The sequence below is a fragment of the Dromiciops gliroides genome, chromosome 3 (genome assembly GCF_019393635.1).
Source record: "Dromiciops gliroides isolate mDroGli1 chromosome 3, mDroGli1.pri, whole genome shotgun sequence".
Classification (NCBI taxonomy): domain Eukaryota; kingdom Metazoa; phylum Chordata; class Mammalia; order Microbiotheria; family Microbiotheriidae; genus Dromiciops; species Dromiciops gliroides.
Window position 1 is genome coordinate 514,350,354 of NC_057863.1, and position 12,341 is coordinate 514,362,694.

The following is a 12,341-nucleotide window of genomic DNA, read 5'->3' on the forward strand; positions in this document are numbered from 1 at the left end:
CAGCTAGTAAGTATCAAGTGTCTGAGGCTGGATTTGAACTCAGGTCCTCCTGAATCCAGGGCCAGTGCTTTATCCACTGCACCACTTAGCTCCCCCCACAAGGACATTCTTGTGACAAATGAAACCAAAACATACACAGAGAAGGTATAGAGGGATACAAGTCAGCTCATACTTTTTCCTTTGAGAAATGAATAAAGCAGTTGGTGGAACTGATTTTTTCATAAAGGCACTGAATGTCTGTGATGACTCCAGGATTTCAATCAACAAAAGGAAGTTAGGAAGGGGGAAGAGTTCAACTCAATTCAGTGAACATTTATTGAATGCCTACTATGTGCAAGTCATTGTACTAGATTCTGGGGATTAAAAAAAAGACAAAATAAAACAATTTTTGCTTCCAAGAAGTTTATATTCTGCAAATTATGGTAGAAAAAAATGGGTTCAGTTTTGGATGTGTGGAAACTGAGGAATTATGGGAAGAGCCCTGGCCTTAAGTCAGCAGATCTGGATTCCTATCCTGTTTTTAATATTTACTAGCCATGTGAAGTGGGACAAGTAATTTAATTTTTCTGGGCATTATTTTCTTCCTTTGTAAGGTGGGGATTAGAGCTCAGGGGAAATACTGCTGTCAGATATGTACATTTTTGAATCAGCTACATGGAGGTGACCACTGAACCCTGGGGACTGGATGATATTTCCAAAAGAGCAAGGAAGAACTCAGGACAGAGCCTTGTAAGAAACTCACATTTGAGAGTTGGGGGAATGAGTTTAACCAGTAAAGAAGATTTAGAAAATAAGCAAGAAGGACCAAGAGGAAAAACTATCTTGGAAAGTAGGAAAGGAAAGAGTTTCAAAAAGGATGTCAATATTCTGGAAAGGTCAAGGAAAATGAGAAACCAGAAAAGGCTATTAGACTGTCTATTAAGATGGCATTAATGACTTTAGAAAAATGGCAAGATCAGAAACTAGACTGTAGGTAGTGAGAACAGACAGTGGAATATACCTTGGAACAGAAGTTTAAGTGTTTAGACAGAAGACTCTTTCATCAATATATGCAACCCATTCTGTCTCCTGAGCACCAACCCATCCATCATCATCAACTGCCTTTTGGCACCTTAAACTTAAAACTTCTGAAAATGAACTCATTTTCCTATTATAGCTTACAGAATGTAAATTCCTTGGGACAGAGATTATGTTAGTTTGTCTTTTTTTTTCTTTTTTTTTAGTCCCAGCATCTAGTACAGTGGCTTATGCATAGGACACATTTAATCCATGTTTGTTGGATTGAGTTGAACTGTTCCCCCTTCCTGACTTCTTTCCTTTTGTTGATTAGAATCTGGAAATCATCTTTAACTTTTTTCTCTTCTTTCATCCCTTGCATCCCAATAGTTGCTAAGGTTTATTGAATTTATTTTCTTAATATAGGTTATATTCACCCCATCCTTTCTACACATACTACTACCAGGCCTGTTAGGCCCTCTCTATTTCTCACCTATCCTAATGTATTTGTCTTCTAACTAGCATTCTCTTATTATATTATAGGTTGTTACCTCTTTCCCCACCTCCCATTATATTTCAAGTTCTTTGAAGGCAGGGATTGTTTCATTTTTCATTCTTTGTATTTCTGCTGCCTAATGTTGTACCTTCCGTATAGTGGGAGCTTAATAATGTTCATTGACTTAAATTGGCCCAGTGACCTCATCTGTCTCATTACACAAAACATAGGCAAAGATCATAGTTCTATCTTGGGTTAAAGTAAACAAATTTCAAAGGGAGGAATAAGTAGATGCTATTTTTCATAGTCAGAAAAAAGGGGCAGGGCAATTTGGTATCCCCAAGGATGCTTAGAAAAACTAGGGCCAAGTTTTAAAAATGAGAATATTCATTGAAAAGTAGCAACTTTTACCAAGCCTAGAATATGTGGGACAGAATACGTAGTTAGGTATAGAACAAATGAACAAGGAAGTCAGGAGATGGGATTTTCTAATGTACCCTAGCACATATCAAGCACTCAAAAATTTATTATTGAACCAAATTAAATTGAATCAAGTTTTCAGAAGAATACAGGAGAGCAGAGGCAAAAATAAGTATGAAAGATTAACAATAGATTAAAAAAACCAAGTGTCAATAAATGCATTTTGGCAGAGTTAATGGCATAATGGATAGAACTTAGCCAGAGATACAAGTTCAAATCATGCCTCAGACATTTATAATAGTAAGTGACTGGAGAAATCGGTTAACCTTAGAAAACCCCCAGTGACTTATTTACTAAATCATTGATGGGTCTGCCTAGTAGGCTGCAGGAGTTCCTCTTGCAGAGGAAAGCATAAATATCTCCTTCTATTGAGGACAATTGGATAGTAGTAGAAGATTCTGATGATGAGACCATTTTAATGCTTCAAAGGAGAAAATAAAGCTTGAAACACTCCAAATTGTACTTTTTCTTTTCACAACTCTGAGTTTGACAATTTCATACCCACTTACCAGAATATTGACTTGTTGGTTGCATGTTGACCATGTTTCTTCTTTGGTCTTTATAATCTGGGGGCGGCCTTGTCAAATGTCTGTTTATCTGATCTTGTGAAGCAATTTTCTCCTGAGAAAAAATAACAAATAAATAAGTTGCAATTTATGTGGCTTTCTTCCTTAACTAGAGGGATCATGTGATCACAAAGATATAAAAATCATTTCAAATCACTTATTTAATATCCCCAGCCCAAAGCTGTTGTCTTAATTGAGACAAGATTCTGCTTCATTTTGGTGGGTTTCTGTAATGATAAACAAGTTCTCCTTCTTCATAATCATTAGCATCTCTGTTCTTTTCCTGGTTATTTTTCACAGCTTCTTGATCTTGGATTTTTATGTTTATGAGAACATCTGTGAATTTCTAAAGTGACCATGTTTCTAGATCAAAGTTGTGAAAGAGACATGTCTGGGACCTTGGATCTGTTCTGGAACTGAGAAGCCTAGAGGTATAGCAGAATAAATGAATACTACCCTACTCAATTCCCTAATACCCCTTCTCTAAAGCCATGGACATTTTCCTATCATTTCCTCACTCTTTCAAAACATTAAATGATTTATTATACTCTTAATATTTAATATAAAAAAGCAAACCAGATTGGGAATCAGAGGACCTGAATTAAAATCCCATCTCTACAATTTACTATTTGTGTAAATTTGGGAAAGTCACTTAACCTCTCTGGGCCTCAGTTTCCTCAACTGTAAAATGAAGGGGTTGGACTATATGGCCTATAAGTTCCCTTCCAGCTCTAAGTCTATGAATCTGTGAATTAACCAAATGCCTTTAGTAATTAATTATATTGATTTCAATGCATAATATGTAATAACAACTTTTTGATCCCTCTCGCTAAGTTTCCTTCCTTCCTTCTGTTATTAGTGGCACCTGCTGATTCTCTGAGTTTGGAAAATAATGGGCTGCTTGGGAAGCCAAAAGGGATAAGTCCCCAAAGTGTTTCTCTGGCATCTTTAGGATTCCACTCAGAGAAGTGGCCTCTGGTTTTTATTTTATTTTTTATTTTTGGTGAGGCAATTGGGATTAAGTGACTTGCCCAGGGTCACACAGCTAGTAAGTGTCAAGTGTCTGAGGTCAGATTTGAACTCAGGTCCTCCTGAATCCAGGGCCGGTGCTCTATCCACTGATCCACCTAGCTGCCCCAGTGACCTCTGTTTTAACAGAGAAAATTAATTTTCCAAGATGGACATGGAACAATATTGTAGGAAATTCAGCAAATTTGGTAAATTAAGAGAAGATAAAATATGTCCTGTAAAATTTAGATCCCATCTAAAACTTGAGTTTCCAGACATTTCAAGTCTTCTGAATGGAGTCTACTAAAGAGGGAAGTAGTCCCTAAAATGACAACAAATGTAACAACAATTCATGTTTCTAAGAAGAAAAAACCCCACACATTTGAAAGGCTCATTGGATTTCTTGGATATCGAATGACTCATAAAACACAACTTTGGTGATCTAAGGATGAGTCAGAATCATATGGATTAAACTTCTTTTAAATATGTGTTTGTAAGTGAAAGGGAAAAGGGATGGTAAGGCCCATTATAGTTTTTTTTGAATCCCAAATGTCTGAGAAATGGCTTGTACTTCTCAGTGAATCTGAAATGTGCCAAGATTCATCCACCTAGTGTAAACTACTATCCAGCCTTGGTAGTTTGGGATTTCATGCCAAATTTTAGACTTTCCAAAATCCTTTTTCCTTAAGCATGTGACCGTGACTTTTGCTTGTATAATTTGGTGTTCTTGGTCTCTGAGTTATAGGATCACTGAATTTCAGAGTGAGAAAGGACTTTGGAGGTAGTCTATTCCAACCCATACCTGAACAGAAAGTCTCTTTACAACACCCCCATCAGGGGCAGCTAGGTGGTGCAGTGGATAAAGCACTGGCCCTGGATTCAGGAGGACCTGAGTTCAAATCCAGCCTCAGACACTTGGCACTTACTAGCTGTATGACCCTGGGCAAGTCACTTAACCCCCATTGCCCCACCAAAAAAAAAGAAAAGAAAAGAAAAAACACAACATCCCCATCAAGTGGTCATCCAATCTCTGCTTTCAGACCTTTAGGGATTAGGGATGGAGTAACTAAAGCCTTTGGAGGTGGCCCATGCATTTTTGTGCAGCTTTAATTGTTATAAAGATTTCTTTCAATCTACCTCCCTGTAACTATCCTGCCCTCCCTACCCACACCATTTATTTTTTGTTTGTTTGTTTTTTTTAGTGAGGCAATTGGGGTTAAGTGACTTGCCCAGGGTCACACAGCTAGTAAGTGTTAAGTGTCTGAGGCCGGATTTGAACTCAGGTACTCGGGACTCCAGGGCTGGTGCTCTATCCACTGGGCCACCCAGCTGCCCTTCTCTACCCACACCATTTGACAATGATTCTATTTCAGTTCTCTGGGTTCAAGAGGAAGTCAAATCCTTCTTTTAGCCAACATTCTTTAAAAATGGAAATGATGTCTCAAAGTCTTCTCTTCTCCAGGCTAAACATGCCCAGGTGCTCTTATGTTGTGGTCTTTAGTTTCTTTACTATTGCTGTAACCCTACCCTGGAATGCTCCACCTTGCTAAATTCCTAAAATTTGGCAGATGCCAAATCTACAATCCTTAGAATTTAGCTCAGTATTTCAGGTGTGGTCTGATTCAGGCAAAGAACAGTGACACAATTTCTTTCCTTGGGTTGGACATTATGTATCTCTTAATATGCCTAAGGATTAAAGATAGGGTTCCTTTTTGGTAACAAATAGGCCTCTGCAGTTCCAAAGTATAGCCTCAATTTTTCATCCCTAAACTAATTTTATACATACCCAACAGAAATGGCACCCATATATTCACATGGGGCTAGGTTAATCATCCATCATTGGAAACCTAACTTAGGTGGTGCAATGGATAGAGTGTTTGGTCTGGTGTCAGGAAGACCTTAGTTCAAATCTGAACTGAGACACTTCCTAGCTCTGTGACCTTGGGCAAATCATTTCACCTCTGTTTGCTTTAGTTTCCTAAGCTATAAAATGGGCATAATAATAATAACACCTACATCCTCACATTGTGAGAAGCAAATGTGATAACTTTTGTGAAGTACTTAGGATAGCACCTGGCACATAGTAAATACTTAATAAATGTTGCTGTCCTTTCTTCCCTCCTTTAGTTGTGTGATCACAAATAAATTAATTTGCCTTTGGCCATATCATTAACCTGTCACACCATCAGTAACCATTTGGAAGGCATTCTGCTTTCTTTTTTTTTCTTCTCTTTTCTTTTCTATTTTTTTCTTTTGTGGGGCAATGAGGGTTAAGTGACTTGCCCAGGGTCACACAGCTAGTAAGTGTCAAGTGTCTGAGGCTAGATTTGAACTCAGGTCCTCCTGAATCCAAGGCCGGCACTTTATCCACTGAGCCACCTAGCTGCCCCCTCTGCTGTCTTTTAAAGGGGAAGCTATGGTCTGAGCTCAAGTCACAGAACATTGATTAAACTTAGAACCATAGGTCAGAAACATTTGTTTACTTCACCGTTTCCAAATGTCCAGTTTATATAACGATACTGACAGTGTAAACACAAAGCTCTGAAAATCTGATCAAGCCAGTGACCAACCACAACTCCAGGGTATCATTGATGAAGCATGCTAGCCACCTCTTGACAAAGAAGAGCAAGACTCAGAGTACAGAATGAGATATATGTTTTGGGACCTATTTGATTTGTTTTGCTTGACTATTCATATTTGTTACAAGGGTTTTCTTTTTCTTTTTCAAAGGGGAAGGGAGATGGGAGAGAGAAAAAATGGACTTTTAATTTAAAATTTAAATTTAAATAAGAATTTAAATCTAAAATAAAAAAAAATACAATTTCATTATACAAAAGCAGATTGACACTCTCTAGCCCCTAAGCCTTGGCATAACTGAGTGTGGGGGTCATGAAAAATTTGGCAACAGCAAAAGATTATATATGCCTATTCTATATACCTATATAACCAGGTTTGTGTAAAAATTTCTTGGGTTAAAAGGGGTTGTAAGTGGGAAAAGTTTAAGAAGTCCTGGCCTACATGACCCTGGGTAAATAATTTCCCCTCCATGGAATTCACTTTATTACAATTTATTGGAATAAAAGTCTTCTAAATTGATAATACTGTGACTGGCGATAAGCATTTATGAACTGAGGAAGGCTGGTCCTTGAATGATAACAGCCTCTTGGTCACCCATTCCTGGGCCCATGCTTAAAGCCTTTTCAGCCTGGTAGGATCCAACAAAGCTTGGACTCTATTTCTACTCTATGGCGAGGTAATGGAGTGGATTTGGGAACTATCTCCCCCTACCCCAAACTACCCCCATTCTTTTTTTTAAAAATAGGACTATTTAAAAATGCAGTGTGGAATTTGGAATAGCAGATAGAAGTTCTGGTTTGGAGTCAGGACAACTTGGACTCAAGGCCTGCCTCTGATTCATACCAGCTGTGTGACCCTGGGCAAGGCATTTAACTTCTCAGTGACCCAGGTAAAGCTAGAAAAAACTTAAGTTGCAGAATGGTTCTCTATCTGTGTAAGCAGAAGGCATTTCCACATTGGGAGCTCCCTACACAGGCAAAGTCACGGGTCCGTAAAAGAAAAAAAAAGAACTAATTTGGCTAAGCTAATGTATTTTAATAAATGCTATGCCTCTTCTTATGTCATGCACATAAAGTTTCCTGAGGGGGGAAAAAAACAGAGGTAATAATTATACTCCTGGGAGAAATGTTCTGCAAAAGAGTCTCAGATCTAGCCTAGCCAAACTGACTAAATTTATTATAAACCATATGCTAATAAAAGGTACCATCAGAGATCATTTCTTCCTTGGATTTGTTAAAAATCACACCCAAATTCAATAAATAGCCTCTAGATAATGACAAATGTGAACTTCTTTTAAAGTCATGCAAGGAAGCTTAATTCTTATTGATGTATTACAACTGAAGAAAACATCGTCCTTTGCCATTAGTGCCTGGTGGGAGATAGGAAATTGCAAGGAAATGAACTCTTTGTGGAAAATAGCCTGCTTTCAATTCTCTACTATAATTAAAGTAATGGCATAGTGGAAAGAATATTGGATTTAGAACCAAATACCTTAGGAATTACCTTATCCAACCTTCTTATTTTACAGATGAAGAAACTGAGGTCTATAAAAGTAAAGTGATTTGTTCAAGGTCACAAGGATAGGTAGATAGAGCAATGGGATTGAACAACGAAGAGAAGAAGAAAAAAAATTTACTAAGCACTCACTGGGTACAAAGTACTGCTGATATAAATAGCATCAAACAGAATGACAATCCTTGACCTCAAAGAGTATATATTCTTTTTTTCTTTTCTTTACTTTTTTTTTTTTTGCAGGGCAATGAGGGTTAAGTGACTTGCCCAGGGTCACACAGCTAGTAAGTATTGTGTCTGAGGCCGGATATGAACTCAGGTTCTCCTGAATCAAGGGCCGGTGTTCTATCCACTGCACCACCTAGCCGCCCCCAAAAGAGTATATATTCTTTTTTTTTAGTGAGGCAATTGGGGTTAAGTGACTTGCCCAGGGTCACACAGCTAGTAAGTGTTAAATGTCTGAGGCCAGATTTGAACTCAGGTACTCCTGACTCCAGGGCCGGTGCTCTATCCACTGCGCCACCTAGCCACCCCCAAAAGAGTATATATTCTAATGGAGGAAGATAATATATGAAGAGGAGTGAGGAGGGAAGTAGTAATAAGATGCCTATGTGTAAGAAGATAAAATTTGGATAACAAGTGGCAGAATGATGATGATTCAAATTTAGAGCCACTGAACCCAGATCTAGTGCTTTATCTGAAGCACCAAACTGCCCTTTAAAATATTTGTTACTCTATGCTTCCATGAAAGTCTTATTCTGATACAGGGAGATGACTGGATTTTCAAAGTCAATAAACAATTAAAAAGCATTTTAAAGTGACTACTATGTGTCAGGCACTGTGCTAAGTGTTGGGATATAAAGAAAGGCAAAAAACCAATCCCTGCTCTCAAGGGGCTGACAGTTTGATGAGGAAGATGATATGTAAGTAACTATGTACAAACAAGATATATTCAGTATAAATCCTTTTTTTTTATCAGTATAAATTCTTAAAAGAAAAGCACTAACATTAAGGAAGGCCATGAAAAACTTCTTGTGGAAAGTGGGATTTTAGCTGGCACTTGAAGAAAGGTGGGGAAGCCAGAAGCTGGGAATGAGGAGGAAGGGAATTCTAGGCATGGGAGACAGCCAGTGAAAATGCCTGGAGTTGAAAAATAGAGTTTCAGGAACATCAAGGAGACCTGTAACACTGGATCACAAAAAACATGGGAGAGGTAGGTATAACAAGGCTGTAAAGGTAGAAAGGAGCCAAGTTCTGAAGGGCTTTAAAAGCCAAACTACAGATTTTATATTTTATTCTGAAAGTAGAGAGCTACTGGAGTTTATTCAACAGAAGGGTGACAGCTCCATGGAAGATAATGAATGGAGTGAGTAGAGACTTGAAGCAGGGAGATCAACAATATGGTTATTACAGTAGTCCAGGCCTGATGATGATGATGAAGGCCAGAGGAGAGGAGGGGCTGAATATGAGAGATATTACAGAGGTGGAACCAACAGGCTTAGCCAATTGATTGGATGGGGGGGGAGGAGTAGGAAAGAGTGAGGAGTTGAAGATGACACAGAGGTTGCGAGACTCTGTGACTGAAAGGATGGTGGTGCTCTAAAGCAGTAACGGAGAAGTAAGAAAGAGGAGAGACTGGGGTGGGGGTGGGGGGATGGACAGATAATGAGTTTTGGATAGGTTGAGTTCAAGATATCTAAAAGTCATCCAGTTCAAGATGTCAAATAGATAGCTGGAGAAAAGAGAACGGATGTCAGGGTTGGATAAATAGATCTGAGAATCATCAGCATAGAAATGATCATCGAATCTGTGGGAGCATATAGGGAGAAGAGAAAAGCTGCTAGAGAGCAGCTTCATTTTTTGGGGGGCGGGGTTTGTGAGGCAATTGGGGTTAGTGACTTGCCCAGGGTCACACAGCTAGTAAGTTTCAAGTGTCTGAGGCTGGATTTGAACTCAGGTCCTCCTGACTCCAGGGCCAGTGCTCTATCCACTGTGCCAACTAGCTGCCCCTAGAGTAGCTTCATTTTTATTTGTGTATTACCACTTAAAACATCATCCTTTGCCTTTGGAGCTGAGTGAGAGGTAGGAAATTATAAGGATATGAGCCTTCCATGGAAAATGTCCTGCCTTCAGGCTTTGGCAGACCTAAAAGGAAAGGCCAAACCCAGTACCCTCACTGTAGAGCTCTTTAAGCGGAGACTGGAGAATCACTTATTGGCAATGTTGGTGCAATGATTCTTTTTTGGGCATGGGTTGGACTAGAATCTGGCCCCTGAGTTGCCTTTTAGCCCGGAAATGCTGGGTTTCGGTTACTGTGTGTCTATCATCCAAGGACTGACAGGGCTAAGTGCAGAGATGCTCATAACCAGGCTGCTGACCACCAGGAAAGGAACGGGTTTTGGCCATAGCAACTTATGAAGACCTCCAAGCAAGGTGTGAAATGGCTATGTGGGTACAGCTACACAGATGAAGTCATGGAACTTGCAAAGTGCAAAAGTATGTAGCGTAATATAGAAGCAAAGAGCCAAAGGGTCATTTAATCAAACCCTTCATTATTATCATTCTTAAAGTAAGTGGTAATGGGGGTGCTTTCAGCCAGTTGATTTTTGCTATTGTTTTTCTTTTTTTCTCTTATTTAAGGGGTTCAGTTTATGAAGCAGGAAGACAATCTAGCCAGGGCTTTCCTAGTTATGAGCTGGAGAGGAAATAGGTTAAATAGACAATGTAAAATATTTTATTTTATGCTGCTCTGTTATGGATACCATATACCCCTATTAACTTGATATTATTACTTTTTTTAATCCCTCGCTCTTGTATTTAGACAGGAGGTCTGAAGCAGGGGCCAAAAGAGATGGTATAATTTTAGTCTTCATAAACAGAAGGAGAATAGCCAAACTAAGGAGGTGCTAGGACTTCTTGTACTCTATCCTATCCAGATTGAAGGAGCACTGGGCTCAGTTCTGAGTGTCATGTGTTAGAAAGGGCATTAATAAATTGGAGAGTATCCAGAAGAGGACAACCAGGATGGTGAAGGGCCTCAATATCATGTCAGATATAGTAACAATCATGTCAGATATAATAATAATAATAATGTTAATAACATAGGCAGCTAGTTGGTACAGTGAATAGAGTGTTTGGCCTGGAGTCAGGAAAACTTGAATTCAAATCCAGCCTAAGACACTTATGATCTGTGTGACCCTGGGTGAGTCACTTAGGCTCTGTTTACCTCAGTTTTGCTTTCTGTGAAATGGGGTTTGTTACAAGGATCAAATGAGATAAAAATTATAATTGTGCCTGGCATATAGTTAAGTGCTGTATAAATATTAGCTGTTCTTGTTATCAAATTTAATAATTATTTAATCAAAATGTTATTTTATTAAAAATTTATTTTATTTATTCATATTAATTTTAATTACTTAACAATAATTTTAATATTAGGGAGAGCCTTAAGGTTTGTAAAGCAATTTTCATACATTATCTCATTTGCTCCTCACAACAACCCAATGAGATAAGAATTAGTTGAAGAAAAAGTTTCAGGCCAAAGCTGGATAACTACTTGTTGGGTATGTTATAGAGAGCATTCTTGTCCCAATACAGGTTGGATTGAGTAGCCTGTTGAGTCTGTGATCCTAGAAGAGAGAGAAGATGTTGGAGAGGGAACAGATGAGGGGTTCTTCAGAAAAGAAGCAAGCTTTTTAAAAATTTTTTTTATTTTTTGCAGGGTAATTAGGGTTAAGTGACTTGCCCAGGGTCATACAGATAGTAAGTGTCAAGTGTCTGAGGCTGGATTTGAACTCAGGTCCTCCTGAATCCAGGGCCGGTGCTTTATCCACTGCACCACCTAGCTGCCCTAGAAGCAAGCCTTTGTAAAGAACCTACTATATGCTAGGTATTTCACTAGATGCTTTACACATATTTCATTTGATCCTAACAACCTTATGAGGTAGGTGCTGTTATTATTCCTTTTTTTTTTTAAGTGAGGCAATTGGGGTTAAGTGACTTGCCTAGGGTCACACAGCTAGTAAGCGTTAAGTGTCTGAGGCAGGATTTGAACTCAGGTACTCCTGACTCCAGGGCCAGTGCTCTATCCACTGTGCCACCTAGCTGCCCCTATTATTCCCATTTTATAGATGAGGAAACAGGCAAACAAAGGTTAAGTGACTTGCTAAGGGTTACGCAGCTAGCAAATATCTGAGGCCAGATTTGAACTCAGGTCTTTCTTATTCCAGGCCCAGAGCTTTATCCATTGCACCACCTAGCTATCTAGGAGGTGATGGGGTTCAGAGCACAGGTGGAGGGTCAGCTATTAAGGGAAATAAAAGAGAGAATGTCTATAAAAACAGGACTTGGAAACTGTGTGAGAAATTGGATGGGATACTATGAAAATCCTACATTTTCAGGGGTTTCCTCCTTTTTCTAATGAAATCTCAGATAATCTCAAAGGGAAAATGTTTCATCTTTTTTAACAATAACTCAAGCCAAGATGTGTGGAATAGCAAGAAGTACTACAGTGAGTTCCCAATCCCCTCCTCAAACACTTTTAAACATATCTAGAAAATAGACCAGATTGAATTCTGATTGGGAAATCCAAGAAAACAATCATAGGGATTAATTTGTCCAACCCGGGTTGGGATAGGAAGACTGACAGAGTGGTTGATGGACAGTAGGGATGGGTTTGGCCAGGAATGTCAACTGCAGCCAAGAGC

At 38.9% G+C, this 12,341-nt stretch overlaps 1 protein-coding gene across 1 annotated transcript in view; it reads right to left on the reverse strand.

Annotated features, from left to right (window-relative positions):
- MAML2 (mastermind like transcriptional coactivator 2) overlaps positions 1–12,341 on the reverse strand; it is a 442,776-nt gene that overhangs the window by 6,870 nt on the left and 423,565 nt on the right. Inside the window, exon 5 of the mRNA XM_043994356.1 lies at positions 2,482–2,593. Within this exon, the coding sequence (XP_043850291.1) occupies positions 2,482–2,593 (112 nt within the window). The remainder of the gene's footprint in view (positions 1–2,481; positions 2,594–12,341) is intronic.